The sequence below is a fragment of the Osmerus eperlanus genome, chromosome 6 (genome assembly GCF_963692335.1).
Source record: "Osmerus eperlanus chromosome 6, fOsmEpe2.1, whole genome shotgun sequence".
NCBI classification, from domain to species: domain Eukaryota; kingdom Metazoa; phylum Chordata; class Actinopteri; order Osmeriformes; family Osmeridae; genus Osmerus; species Osmerus eperlanus.
The window spans coordinates 2,696,457-2,711,809 of record NC_085023.1 but is presented as its reverse complement, the minus strand read 5'-3'; the positions used below and the strand labels follow the sequence as shown (position 1 = coordinate 2,711,809).

The window sequence follows — 15,353 nt, the reverse complement described above, 5'->3', positions numbered from 1 at the left end:
GGGGAGAGAGGAGGAATGGATGGAGAGAGGGGGGGTAGAGAGGAGGAAGGGATGGAGAGAGAGGGGGGGTAGAGGAGGAAGGGATGGAGAGAGAGGGGGTAGAGAGGAGGAAGGGATGGAGAGAGGGGGGGGAGAGGAGGAAGGGATGGAGAGAGGGGGGGTAGAGGAGGAAGGGATGGAGAGAGAGGGGGTAGAGGAGGAAGGGATGGAGAGAGGGGGGGTAGAGGAGGAAGGGATGGAGAGAGAGGGGGTAGAGGAGGAAGGGATGGAGAGAGAGGGGGTAGAGGAGGAAGGATGGAGAGAGAGGGGGTAGAGGAGGAAGGGATGGAGAGAGAGGGGGTAGAGGAGGAAGGGATGGAGAGAGAGGGGGTAGAGGAGGAAGGGATGGAGAGAGAGGGGGTAGAGAGGAGGAAGGGATGGGAGAGAGGGGGGTAGAGGAGGAAGGGATGGAGAGAGAGGGGGTAGAGGAGGAAGGGATGGAGAGAGGGGGGGAGAGAGGAGGAAGGGATGGAGAGAGGGGGGGTAGAGAGGAGGAAGGGATGGAGAGAGAGGGGGTAGAGGAGGAAGGGATGGAGAGAGAGGGGGTAGAGAGGAGGAAGGGATGGAGAGAGGGGGGGTAGAGGAGGAAGGGATGGAGAGAGGGGGGTAAGGAGGAAGGGATGGAGAGAGAGGGGGTAGAGGAGGAAGGGATGGAGAGAGAGGGGGTAGAGGAGGAAGGGATGGAGAGAGAGGGGGTAGAGGAGGAAGGGATGGAGAGAGAGGGGGTAGAGGAGGAAGGGATGGAGAGAGAGGGGGTAGAGAAGGAAGGGATGGAGAGAGAGGGGGTAGAGGAGGAAGGGATGGAGAGAGAGGGGGGTAGAGGAGGAAGGGATGGAGAGAGAGGGGGGTAGAGAGGAGGAAGGGATGGAGAGAGAGGGGGTAGAGGAGGAAGGGATGGAGAGAGAGGGGGTAGAGAGGAGGAAGGGATGGAGAGAGGGGGGGTAGAGAGGAGGAAGGGATGGAGAGAGGGGGGGGAGAGGAGGAAGGTATGGAGAGAGAGGGGGTAGAGGAGGAAGGGATGGAGAGAGAGGGGGTAGAGGAGGAAGGGATGGAGAGAGAGGGGGTAGAGGAGGAAGGGATGGAGAGAGAGGGGGTAGAGGAGGAAGGGATGGAGAGAGAGGGGGTAGAGAGGAGGAAGGGATGGAGAGAGGGGTGGGAGAGGAGGAAGGGATGGAGAGAGAGGGGGTAGAGAGGAGGAAGGGATGGAGAGAGAGGGGGAGAGGAGGAAGGGATGGAGAGAGAGGGGGGTAGAGAGGAGGAAGGGATGGAGAGAGGGGGGGTAGAGAGGAGGAAGGGATGGAGAGAGGGGGGGTAGAGAGGAGGAAGGGATGGAGAGAGAGGGGGGGGGAGAGGGAGGAAGGGATGGAGAGGGGGGGGAGAGGAGGAAGGGATGGAGAGAGAGGGGGTAGAGAGGAGGAAGGGATGGAGAGAGGGGGGGTAGAGAGGAGGAAGGGATGGAGAGAGGGGGGGGGAGGGGAGGAAGGGATGGAGAGAGGGGGGGTAGAGAGGAGGAAGGGATGGAGAGAGGGTGGGTAGAGAGGAGGAAGGGATGGAGAGAGGGGGGGGGGAGAGGGGAGGAAGGGATGGAGAGAGGGGGGGTAGAGAGGAGGAAGGGATGGAGAGAGAGGGGGTAGAGAGGAGGAAGGGATGGAGAGAGGGGGGGGAGAGGAGGAAGGGATGGAGAGAGGGGGGGTAGAGAGGAGGAAGGGATGGAGAGAGAGGGGGTAGAGAGGAGGAAGGGATGGAGAGAGGGGGGGTAGAGAGGAGGAAGGGATGGAGAGAGGGGGGGGGAGAGGGGAGGAAGGGATGGAGAGGGAGGGGGTAGAGAGGAGGAAGGGATGGAGAGAGGGGGGGAGAGGAGGAAGGGATGGAGAGAGAGGGGGTAGAGAGGAGGAAGGGATGGAGAGAGGGGGGGGGAGGAGGAAGGGATGGAGACAGGGGGGGTAGAGAGGAGGAAGGGATGGAGAGAGGGGGGGTAGAGAGGAGGAAGGGATGGAGAGAGGGGGGGGGAGAGGGGAGGAAGGGATGGAGAGAGAGGGGGTAGAGGAGGAAGGGATGGAGAGAGGGGGGGGTAGAGAGGAGGAAGGGATGGAGAGAGGGGGGGGGAGAGGGGAGGAAGGGATGGAGAGGGGGGGGGTAGAGAGGAGGAAGGGATGGAGAGAGGGGGGGGGAGAGGGGAGGAAGGGATGGAGAGAGAGGGGGGGTAGAGAGGAGGAAGGGATGGAGAGAGGGGGGGGGGTAGAGAGGAGGAAGGGATGGAGAGAGGGGGGGGGAGAGGGGAGGAAGGGATGGAGAGGGGGGGGGGGTAGAGAGGAGGAAGGGATGGAGAGAGGGGGGGGGAGAGGAGGAAGGGATGGATAGGGGGGGGGGGTAGAGAGGAGAAAGGGGTGGAGGCTGTGAGAGAAGGAGGGGGAGAGAGAGAGAGACGAGGACTGGGATGAGGAGTGGGTTGCTGGGTAAACAGATGGACACGCTGCTTATGTTCTGCAGAAGTGTGTGTGAGGGGCTTAGAGGTGGCCCCAGGGAGCTGTGTTCACAGCAGGGCGGGGCAGGGCAGAACCCAGGGAGCTGTGTTCACAGCAGGGCGGGGAAGGGCAGAACCCAGGGAGCTGTGTTCACAGCAGGGCGGGGCAGGGCAGAACCCAGGGAGCTGTGTTCACAGCAGGGCGGGGCAGGGCAGAACCCAGGGAGCTGTGTTCACAGCAGGGCGGGGCAGGGCGGGGCAGGGCAGAACCCAGGGAGCTGTGTTCACAGCAGGGCGGGGCAGGGCAGAACCCAGGGAGCTGTGTTCACAGCAGGGCGGGGCAGGGCAGAACCCAGGGAGCTGTGTTCACAGCAGGGCGGGGCAGGGCAGAACCCAGGGAGCTGTGTTCACAGCAGGGCGGGGCAGGGCAGAACCCAGGGAGCTGTGTTCACAGCAGGGCGGGGCAGGGCAGAACCCAGGGAGCTGTGTTCACAGCAGGGCGGGGCAGGGCAGAACCCAGGGAGCTGTGTTCACAGCAGGGCGGGGCAGGGCAGAACCCAGGGAGCTGTGTTCACAGCAGGGCGGGGCAGGGCAGAACCCAGGGAGCTGTGTTCACAGCAGGGCGGGGCAGGGCAGAACCCTCCCCATCGCCTCCATGCTCCCACTGGAAGACTCTTCTGGTCTGGGGGGGCGGAGGGGCGAATCAAAAAGATCTTTGGCTGCAGAGATCGCCAGGAACACGGCATGAATGGGAGAGGATGCGGCTGACTGTTGCAGAGTGGCACCTTTCAAAAAGACATCCAATGTTCGTCAATACGCGGCGTGTCAAAACGACGAGGGACTAAAGGGGATTCTGGAGACGGAACACAAGAGGTGGTTCAGTCCAGGCGGGCTGTCCATGTCTGTCGAGTGAGCTGCCTCTGTCTCTCTCTCTCTGCCTCACTCTTACTCCATACTTGTCTCTCTCCCTCCCATTTGTCTCTTCTCCTCCCCCTCCCCCCCCCCTCTCCCTGTCTCTCTCTGGCCTTCATCCTACGTTAAGAGACTGCAAGGACACCAAGTCCTGCAGCAGGTCCTAACTAGACCACTGTTCAGACAGATGATACTGATTTGGATTGTTATTCCAGCCACTAGCTGAGCTAAACGCTAGAATCGAAGGTCAAGCGCTTTGTCCAGAACCCTCCAGAAGCCTGCCCCTTCCTACTGAGAGAAGCGCTTTGTCCAGAACCCTCCAGAAGCCTGCCCCTTCCTACTGAGAGAAGCGCTTTGTCCAGAACCCTCCAGAAGCCTGCCCCTTCCTACTGAGAGAAGCGCTTTGTCCAGAATCCTCCAGAAGCCTGCCCCTTCCTACTTAGAGAATTACACATTTTCTCTGACGGTGCAAACACCAGCTCTGTATTTATAGTGCGCAACATGAAGGGAGGATGTGTACTCCAACTAAGGGTGCTCCGATCGATCGGTCGCCGATCATTATTGGCCGATAATCATTTTAAATACTCTGATCTGTACTCACTATAATGGCCGATCAAAAGAGCTGATTATTATTATTATATTTTGTTGTATTTATTTTACTGTGCACTTTATTGCCCATGGTCCTTTATCTCCTGCCTAAAGAAGAAACAATATTTTGACTGTGGCCTTTTATGTCGCAGATTTTATAGTCTAAAGTTAAAACGTATAAAGACTCTGTTTATTCTGTTTTTGTAATTTATTATTCGGCAGGGTAATTCTTTTAAATTCATAAGCGGTTATCAATAACCCAGCATAGGCTGCTATGGTTTATGTTTCGTATCTAAAAAGCATCTCTAAGAAAGAGAGTGGAATATGTTCATGTTTCCTGCCACTAAATAAACAGTTGTTTCATGATATTTGATCATCTCTTCATTGTTATACTTAATATACATATGTTGTTAAGAATAGTTAAATAAATAATGCTACATGATAAATAGAAAGCTTCAAATAGACCCCTTAATCAGAATGGGGTTTAATGAAAGTTTGCACAGACAAGGAAATTACTTTGGCAGGAAGGTGCATACATTCAACATATAGGGATTATAAATCATGAATAGTGGTGTACAAGTCTAACTATACTAACTACTAACGGTACTAACTAATACTTGGGGGCTGTAAGAATTTAGGATAAAAAAGATCAGTCCTCGGTATCGGCCGATACTGCTTCTGGAGATCGGTGATCGGTGATCCAAAAATCCTGATCGGAGCACCCCTAACTCTAACGTCTGGACTCTAATCCCATAATATTGCTACTATGACCGTAAACTGGTTTCCTTGGCGATTCTCTCCAATGCTGTCTCCTGGACAGGTCTCATGTTACCAGGCACACAACACTGTGTTACCAGGCACACAACACTGTGTTACCAGGCACACAACACTGTGTTACCAGGCACACGCAACACTGTGTTACCAGGCACACTCGACACTGTGTTACCAGGCACACAACACTGTGTTACCAGGCACATACAACACTGTGTTACCAGGCACACGCGACACTGTGTTACCAGGCACACGCGACACTGTGTTACCAGGCACACAACACTGTGTTACCAGGCACATACAACACTGTGTTACCAGGCACACGCGACACTGTGTTACCAGGCACACGCGACACTGTGTTACCAGGCACACGCGACACTGTGTTACCAGGCACACAACACTGTGTTACCAGGCATACATGACACTGTGTTACCAGGTACACGCGACACTGTGTTACCAGGTACACGCGACACTGTATTACTAGGTACACGCAACACTGTGTTACCAGGTACACACAACACTGTGTTACCAGGCACACGCGACACTGTGTTACCAGGCACACAACACTGTGTTACCAGGCATACATGACACTGTGTTACCAGGTACACGCGACACTGTGTTACCAGGTACACGCGACACTGTATTACTAGGTACACGCAACACTGTGTTACCAGGCACACGTGACACTGTGTTACCAGGTACACATGACACTATGTTACCAGGCATGCAACACTGTGTTACCAGGTACACATGACACTGTGTTACCAGGCACACAACACTGTGTTACCAGGCACATACAACACTGTGTTACCAGGCACACGCGACACTGTGTTACCAGGCACACGCGACACTGTGTTACCAGGCACACGCGACACTGTGTTACCAGGCACACAACACTGTGTTACCAGGCATACATGACACTGTGTTACCAGGTACACGCGACACTGTGTTACCAGGTACACGCGACACTGTATTACTAGGTACACGCAACACTGTGTTACCAGGTACACACAACACTGTGTTACCAGGCACACGCGACACTGTGTTACCAGGCACACAACACTGTGTTACCAGGCATACATGACACTGTGTTACCAGGTACACGCGACACTGTGTTACCAGGTACACGCGACACTGTATTACTAGGTACACGCAACACTGTGTTACCAGGCACACGTGACACTGTGTTACCAGGTACACATGACACTATGTTACCAGGCATGCAACACTGTGTTACCAGGTACACATGACACTGTGTTACCAGGCACACAACACTGTGTTACCAGGCACACAACACTGTGTTACCAGGCACACGCAACACTGTGTTACCAGGCACACTCGACACTGTGTTACCAGGCACACAACACTGTGTTACCAGGCACATACAACACTGTGTTACCAGGCACACGCGACACTGTGTTACCAGGCACACGCGACACTGTGTTACCAGGCACACAACACTGTGTTACCAGGCACATACAACACTGTGTTACCAGGCACACGCGACACTGTGTTACCAGGCACACGCGACACTGTGTTACCAGGCACACGCGACACTGTGTTACCAGGCACACAACACTGTGTTACCAGGCATACATGACACTGTGTTACCAGGTACACGCGACACTGTGTTACCAGGTACACGCGACACTGTATTACTAGGTACACGCAACACTGTGTTACCAGGTACACACAACACTGTGTTACCAGGCACACGCGACACTGTGTTACCAGGCACACAACACTGTGTTACCAGGCATACATGACACTGTGTTACCAGGTACACGCGACACTGTGTTACCAGGTACACGCGACACTGTATTACTAGGTACACGCAACACTGTGTTACCAGGCACACGTGACACTGTGTTACCAGGTACACATGACACTATGTTACCAGGCATGCAACACTGTGTTACCAGGTACACATGACACTGTGTTACCAGGCACACAACACTGTGTTACCAGGCACATACAACACTGTGTTACCAGGCACACGCGACACTGTGTTACCAGGCACACGCGACACTGTGTTACCAGGCACACGCGACACTGTGTTACCAGGCACACAACACTGTGTTACCAGGCATACATGACACTGTGTTACCAGGTACACGCGACACTGTGTTACCAGGTACACGCGACACTGTATTACTAGGTACACGCAACACTGTGTTACCAGGTACACACAACACTGTGTTACCAGGCACACGCGACACTGTGTTACCAGGCACACAACACTGTGTTACCAGGCATACATGACACTGTGTTACCAGGTACACGCGACACTGTGTTACCAGGTACACGCGACACTGTATTACTAGGTACACGCAACACTGTGTTACCAGGCACACGTGACACTGTGTTACCAGGTACACATGACACTATGTTACCAGGCATGCAACACTGTGTTACCAGGTACACATGACACTGTGTTACCAGGCACACAACACTGTGTTACCAGGCACACGCGACACTGTGTTACCAGGTACACATGACACTGTGTTACCAGAGAGGGGAAGAGTGTTGATACTCTGATGACAATTCAATCGGTCCCATCAGAAAACTGCACATCATTTTAATAACATGAGAGACATCACTGCTGTCACATGCAGAGGGTGAGAGAGTCAGAGAGAATTAGAGAGAGCGAGAGGGAATCAGATAGAGCGAGAGAGAGAGCGAGAGACAGAGAGAGAGAATCAGACAGAGCGAGAGGGAATCAGAGAGAGAGAGCGAGAGAGAGGGAATCAGAGAGAGCGAGAGGGAATCAGAGAGCGAGAGCGAGAGACAGAGAGAGAGCGAGAGACAGAGAGAATCAGAGAGAGTGAGGGACTCAGAGAGCGAGAGGGAATCAGAGAGCGAGAGACAGAGAGAGAGGCTGTCACCAACACAGCACCTCTCCAGCCTGTTCTCACTCTGTCACCAACAGTAACACCTGTCCTATCCGTTCCACCCTCCTCCATCACCACACTGCTGTCAGGCCTTCCTAACCACATGCATTATTCAGCTGCTGCTTTATTCCCCTCACTTGCATGACAGACCGACTCTGTAAAATAAATACATTAAAAACACAAAAACAAAGGCAGATCTATTTTCACAGGGATTAACCCACTGAGGACATTTCAAATGAATGTAAAAAAAAGTATGATGTAGCTCTTAAAACTAGCAGGTTTGTGTTTTGGCTAGTGACACATCCTGTGGACCTGAAAATGACAAGGCCAAAGATAAACAACAAATATATTTATTCTAACCTGTAGATGACACACCTGTCTCCAGACAGTCTGAGAGACATATCATCCCTGTAGGATTATCCCATTCCCCAGGGTGAGGCCACTAGGACCATCTACCTGAACTCTATCTACGGCCCCACATCCCAACCATGAAATCACCCGGCACTCTAACTCATTAACCACAGCTAGCTACCATTAAGCACTCCCTGACACATACACACACACTCCTTGAGAGAGAGCGGGATATAGAGGATAGTGAGGAATGGAGATTAGGAGAGAGGGAGGGATAGAGAGAGAGGATAGAGAGAGGGATAGAGAGGGGGAGGTATAGAGAGAGAGGGATAGAGAGAGGGAGGGATAGAGAGAGAGAAGGATAGAGAGCGAGAGGGACAGAGAGAGGGAGGGATAGAGAGAGGGAGGGATAGAGAGAGGGAGGGATAGAGAGAGGGAGGGATAGAGAGGGAGGGATAGAGAGGATAGTGAGAGATGGAGAGAGGGATAGAGAAAGAGGATAGTGAGAGAGGATAGAGTGGGGGGGATAGAGAGAGAGGGATAGAGAGAGGGAGGGATAGAGAGTGAGGGATAGAGAGAGAGGATAGAGTGGGGGGATAGAGTGGGGGGATAGAGAGAGAGGGATAGAGAGAGAGGGGATAGAGAAAAAGATGGATAGAGAGAGGGATAGAGAGAGAGAGGATAGAGATAGAGGGATAGAGAGAGAGACAGGGAGAGAGGGGATAGAGATAGAGGGATAGAGAGAGAGCGAGGTATAGAGATCCAAGGATGGAGAGAGGGAGGGAGAGCAGCTAAGGTGATTTTAGGAAAGCATCACCCATCAGTTACCTGGGAAGAGGAAGAGGAGGAGGAAGAGGAAGAGGAGGACAAGGAGGAAGAGGGCGACGAGGAAGAGGAGCTTGAAAACATTCAAATGTTAAAATGTACCAGGCATGAAGAGAGATTGGAAATGTAAAACATCCATTCCATCTGAAACAACTCAATCTTTGACATCCAAGCTCATTTGTTTTGGATTTCACACTAACCAACCACCATGTTTTACCAGCCCCAACAGCATACACTAGTAGTATAACACAACATACTTACATTTAGTCATAGTCTTATCCAGAGCGACTTACAGTAAGTACAGGGACATTCCCCCGAGGCAAGTAGGGTGAAGTGCCTTGCCCAAGGACACAACGTCATGTGGCATGGCCGGGAATCGAACCAGCGACCTTCTGGTTTCTAGCCCGATTCTCTAACCGCTCAGCCACCTGACATACTCTGCCATGATTCAAATACATTTCGCTGACATTCTTTCTAAGGTCTCCACTAGGCATGGGCCGGTATCAGATTTTGACGGCACGATAACCTTGAGAAAAACTACCACGGTATTGCGATTACAGTCCTAAAATATTTTTGTTGAACACAAAAATACCATACCACGTCTCTTATTGTCTGTTTTTTAACTCTGTATAACTCGAGACAACTATCAACTCTGCAGAAATCTGCGCTTCTCAGCGTCAGAAATGGTTGAAATGTGTGAGTCTCACAGCCAATGCGTGAGATTTGAGAGACATGTAATAGGCTAATCTGCTCTTCCCCAGAAAAATATGTTTCTATGGCTCTGGTGTAACGTAGGCTAACATGAAACTAGCTGATGCTATCTAGTTAATTAGCTGTGTTATCTGCCGCAGTTGGTAGCATGCCAATAGTACTGTTCATGTTTATTTCACCAGTGCTAAACACGCCAACTCTTAACTCAAGGTTACTTTCTCCGCTGCGCAAAAGTGATTTCTGCACACCAAAAAAAATGCCGCAGCAACGTTATAACAGAAAACCGCGGTATACCTTGAAACCGGCAACCGGCCCATGCCTAGTCTCCACGTACACTTATGTTGAACTCAGATCAAGTGAAGGACATGTTTACCTTGTCAGTGTCCACCTTGCCCTTGACGAACTCTGACCTCCAGAACTGCAGGGCCTGCTCCAGAGTGAGGCCGATGCCCTTCAGGAACAGGCCGTACTGCATGCGCCCGCCGTGCCGGAGGTGGTGGCTCTCCCTCAGGGCGCGGTGGAGCTGCCGCATGCACAGGGGGAAGGACCTGGAGGAGAGCTGGGGGAGGCAGGAGAGAGGCATGGGTGAGGAGAGCTGAGGGAGGAGATATGGGTGAGGAGATGTGGGTGAGGAGATATGGGTGAGGAGATATGGGTGAGGAGGATATGGGTGAGGAGGATATGGGTGAGGAGATATGGGTGAGGAGATATGGGTGAGGAGGATATGGGTGAGGAGATATGGGTGAGGAGATATGGGTGAGGAGGATATGGGTGAGGAGAGTGTGTGTGTCTGCGTGTGTGTATGTGTCAGTGTGTGTGTGTGTGTGTGTGTATGTGTCAGTGTGTGTGTATGTGTCAGTGTGTGTGTAGGTGTCAGTGTGTGTGTACTGACCGGGTCTATCTGCTCCAGGGAGATCTTCCCAATGTTTTTCTGGATGCTGTAGTCCTGGCCCACGTAGGCATGGCTACAGGGGGAGAGGAGGAACAGTGTCATCCCACAGGGAACGGGAACGAGCTTCAGGTCTCTCGGCCTCTCTCGGCCTCTCTCTCGTCACACAGCAAGGAGGAACAGTGTCATCCCAAAGGGAACGGGAACGAGCTTCAAGTCTCTCGGCCTCTCTCGGCCTCTCTCTCGTCACACAGCAACACGCCACAGCAGAAAAGATCTGAACAACTTTGGGTCTTGTGTCCTTGTCTTACCCCTGAGATAAAAGGTTAAACGTTCCAGATCAATTACATTGATCAATATCAGTTTGATTGATACCCCAGTGTTTGACATTAGGGCCAGACCGTCCATAAATGAACTGACTTGCCTTAAGTAACTTTAGTGGGCCTTGCCAATGAACAACTGATCAATAAAACACTAAGACAGACACACACACTCCTGTAATTAGATACGTTGAACAAAACCTACACGCTCCATCAACTGAACACCCTCCTGTACTGTGTCATAAAAAAACTTTTCACAGAATTTCACCATATATGGTGTACACACACACAACTGGTTATTGTGTGTTTATTCCATGAGAGTAATTACATTAAATACCCTCCTGAATGAAGACACACCATAGATAAAAAACATAAAACCACACCAAGCTGGAAAAAGATGCTAAATCATTGATAACATACAGCCTCTAAATACTGCTCTAATACACGCTTGACTCTGACCACAAACCCCACTCCGCTGCTTCCAAATAAGAGATGCTTGAGTCTGTTGAAAATGTTGTAAAGAGGGATCACTGGCACTCTAAAAGCTGCCTTTGAAAACTGATTTGTGGTGCCGGTGATGCAGGGGGATCCTGAAGTCTCTCCCTCTCTCTCTTATCTGGCAGGTCCAGATCACGCGCTTGCAAGGGCCCAGAGCAGCTCGCCCTGTTCCCCACACACCCTTGCTCTTTATCCCTCCCTCTCTTTCCGGCCACTCTATATCCCTTGTTTGCCTCCTTCTCTCCCTCCTCCCCCCTCTCTCCCCCCCTGTGTGGCAATGTATGTTACTGGTCACATGTCCAATTCAAGTGGTAGTTCTCATGACGCTCTCCGTCTCCCTTAGACATCAAGTGACAGACCTGTGGGACCTGGGGGGCTGTCCCCTTGTTCACAGGGCTGTGGAGTGGCTGGCCCCCACCCACTGATGGCTGGGTGTGGATGTGTGTGGGGGGCTGGATCTGGGTGTGGATGTGTGTGGGGGGCTGGATGTGGGTGTGTGGGGGGGGGGCTGGATGTGGGTGTGTGGGGGGGGGCTGGATGTGGGTGTGTGGGGGGGGGGCTGGATGTGGGTGTGTGGGGGGGGCTGGATGTGGGTGTGTGGGGGGGCTGGATGTGGGTGTGTGGGGGGGGGCTGGATGTGGGTGTGTGGGGGGGGGCTGGATGTGGGTGTGTGGGGGGGGGGCTGGATGTGGGTGTGTGGGGGGGGGGGCTGGATGTGGGTGTGTGGGGGGGGGCTGGATGTGGGTGTGTGGGGGGGACTGGATGTGGGTGTGTGGGGGGGGACTGGATGTGGGTGTGTGGGGGGCTGGATGTGGGTGTGTGGGGGGGGGGGCTGGATGTGGGTGTGTGGGGGGGGGGCTGGATGTGGGTGCGTGGGGGGGCTGGATGTGGGTGTGTGGAGGGGGGCTGATGTGGGTGTGTGGGGGGGGGGCTGGATGTGGGGGGGGGGGGGGCTGTATGTGGGTGTGTGGGGGGGGCTGGATGTGGGTGTGTGGGGGGGGGCTGGATGTGGGTGTGTGGGGGGGGGCTGGATGTGGGTGTGTGGGGGGGGGCTGGATGTGGGTGTGTGGGGGGGGGCTGGATGTGGGTGTGGGTGTGTGGGGGGGGCTGGATGTGGGTGTGTGGGGGGGCTGGATGTGGGTGTGTGGGGGGGATTTGTTTGGGATCTAGAACAGTTGTGTGGTTGGGATGGATGTAGTGGACTGGTTGATGGGCGGTAAATAAAGAGAGCAGGGTTTTCCAGATCCAGCAGAGCTCCCAGGTGTGTCCTGCTGGACTCTATCCCCTCTAACCCTAACCCTGCAAGAGCCAGGGAGTTATTTCCCCAGAGCAGGACTCTGACCCTGAGACTAATCAGCTAGGCCACTGAGAGAAAGCATCGAGGTGGCTTTAGACAGAGCAAGAGGATGTGTGTGAGGGTGTGTGCTAAAGGATAATAATGTCCAGAGCAACGTGCGTGTGTGTGCATGCATCCCTGTATGTGTGTGTGTGCGCGCATGCATCCCTGTGCGTGTGTGTGTGTGTGTTAGGCGAGAGGGTCTAATGTGTTACCACCCAGCAGTATCCTGGGAACAGGGGTGAACACTTCCTGGTCACGCCACTAAAAAGAAAAGCAGTGGCACATTAGTTCTGCTGTGTGGCTCCATTATTAGCCTTCGAGGGAGAGAGGACACCTGCCCTCAGAGGACCTGCTGGCGCTGCTGGGCAACCAGAGACCCAGGGGCTTCTGGGAAACACTGGCAAACTGCTAGATCACAGTAAACCAGTCTCCTACTAAAAAACTGTCTCCTACAAATGACCCATCCTAGGATAGGTTTGTCGTGGGTCTTATTTTAGATTATGTCCGAGGTGAAATCCACCAGAGACCTGCGAGTGTCAAGTTTTCTGTTTTCTGTTTACTACAGCCAGGTCACTCTTAGTCTTGAAGTATAATGACTTGACTGTTACTGCCCTGGGTGAGATGGAGGAATAGTCAGGAGGAGATGGTGGAGTCAGTAGGAGATTGTAAAGTCAGGAGGAGATGGAAGAGTCAGGAGGAGATGGTAAAGTCAGGAGGAGATGGAAGAGTCAGGAGGAGATGGTGGAGTCAGGAGGAGATGGTGGAGTCAGGAGGAGATGGTGGAGTCAGGAGGAGATGGTAAAGTCAGGAGGAGATGGTAAAGTCAGGAGGAGATGGAAGAGTCAGGAGGAGATGGTGGAGTCAGGAGGAGATGGTGGAGTCAGGAGGAGATGGAGGAGTCAGGAGGAGATGGAGGAGTCAGGAGGAGATGGTGGAGTCAGGAGGAGATGGTGGAGTCAGGAGGAGATGGTGGAGTCAGGAGGAGATGGTAAAGTCAGGAGGAGATGGTGGAGTCAGGAGGAGATGGTGGAGTCAGGAGGAGATGGAAGAGTCAAGAGGAGATGGAGGAGTCAGGAGGAGATGGTAAAGTCAGGAGGAGATGGAAGAGTCAGGAGGAGATGGTGGAGTCAGGAGGAGATGGAGGAGTCAGGAGGAGATGGAAGAGTCAGGAGGAGATGGAAGAGTCAGGAGGAGATGGAGGAGTCAGGAGGAGATGGTAAAGTCAGGAGGAGATGGAAGAGTCAGGAGGAGATGGTGGAGTCAGGAGGAGATGGTAAAGTCAGGAGGAGATGGAGGAGTCAGGAGGAGATGGTGGAGTCAGGAGGAGATGGTGGAGTCAGGAGGAGATGGTAAAGTCAGGAGGAGATGGAAGAGTCAGGAGGAGATGGTGGAGTCAGGAGGAGATGGTGGAGTCAGGAGGAGATGGTGGAGTCAGGAGGAGATGGTAAAGTCAGGAGGAGATGGAAGAGTCAGGAGGAGATGGTGGAGTCAGGAGGAGATGGTGGAGTCAGGAGGAGATGGTAAAGTCAGGAGGAGATGGAAGAGTCAGGAGGAGATGGTGGAGTCAGGAGGAGATGGTGGAGTCAGGAGGAGATGGTGGAGTCAGGAGGAGATGGAAGAGTCAGGAGGAGATGGAAGAGTCAGGAGGAGATGGAAGAGTCAGGAGGAGATGGTGGAGTCAGGAGGAGATGGTGGAGTCAGGAGGAGATGGTAAAGTCAGGAGGAGATGGAAGAGTCAGGAGGAGATGGTGGAGTCAGGAGGAGATGGTGGAGTCAGGAGGAGATGGTGGAGTCAGGAGGAGATGGAAGAGTCAGGAGGAGATGGAAGAGTCAGGAGGAGATGGAGGAGTCAGGAGGAGATGGTGGAGTCAAGAGGAGATGGTGGAGTCAGGAGGAGATGGAGGAGTCAGGAGGAGATGGAAGAGTCAGGAGGAGATGGTGGAGTCAGTAGGAGATGGAGGAGTCAGGAGGAGATGGTGGAGTCAGGAGGAGATGGTGGAGTCAGGAGGAGATGGAGGAGTCAGGAGGAGATGGTGGAGTCAGGAGGAGATGGAGGAGTCAGGAAGAGTCAGAAGGAGATGATGAGGATGAGGAGGTCTGCTACCTGAGGTGGCTGAGTAGAGGCTGGAGACGTTCATCTGACTGGACCACCGGAAGGGACCGAGCTGTCAACTGTCGAGGCAGGAGGAGGAGAGGAAGAGAAGAGGAGGAGAGGAAGAGGGGAGGAGGAGGAGAGGAAGAGGGGAGGAGGAGAGGAAGAGAAGAGGAGGAGAGGAAGAGGGGAGGAGTGAGATGGAGGAGGGAGGGAATAGAAGAGGGAGGTGGAGGGAGAGAGAGAGGGGAGAGAGAGGGGAACAAATAAGAAACACAAAACAAGTCAAGATGCAGCATAATACACGACATCAGCAAACCCAACTACAATGATTGAACAAATCAGTAAAAAGCCTTGGCTAAGGCGGACTGTCCCTATGTGCCTCATAAAGGAATTGAACCACGGCCAAATGCTTCTCAGGATGCTTTACAGGATGTAATTATGGGTCGCTTTGCTTTGAGTCGTCTCCAGAAACAAGTGTAAACCACCGTCATTTCCAACACTTCTTAATTCCTAGCTATACATGTTCATCTCATCCGAGTTCAATTCCTCATTTAAATCTCCAGCCAGTCCCGTCAACTAGTAGTGCAGACTGATGGACGTATTGTGGATGGATGACCCCAGTGTGGCCAGGCAGACGGCCGCAGGAGGCCGGGGAGCGGG

At 53.2% G+C, this 15,353-nt stretch overlaps 1 protein-coding gene across 1 annotated transcript in view; it reads right to left on the bottom strand.

The window, feature by feature from the left end:
• prim2 (DNA primase subunit 2) overlaps positions 1-15,353 on the bottom strand; it is a 69,394-nt gene that overhangs the window by 21,521 nt on the left and 32,520 nt on the right. The window contains exons 8-10 of the mRNA XM_062462996.1: positions 14,703-14,770; positions 10,445-10,517; positions 9,926-10,111 (exon numbers count right to left, since the gene is read on the bottom strand). Coding sequence (XP_062318980.1) covers positions 9,926-10,111; positions 10,445-10,517; positions 14,703-14,770 — 327 coding nt within the window. The remainder of the gene's footprint in view (positions 1-9,925; positions 10,112-10,444; positions 10,518-14,702; positions 14,771-15,353) is intronic.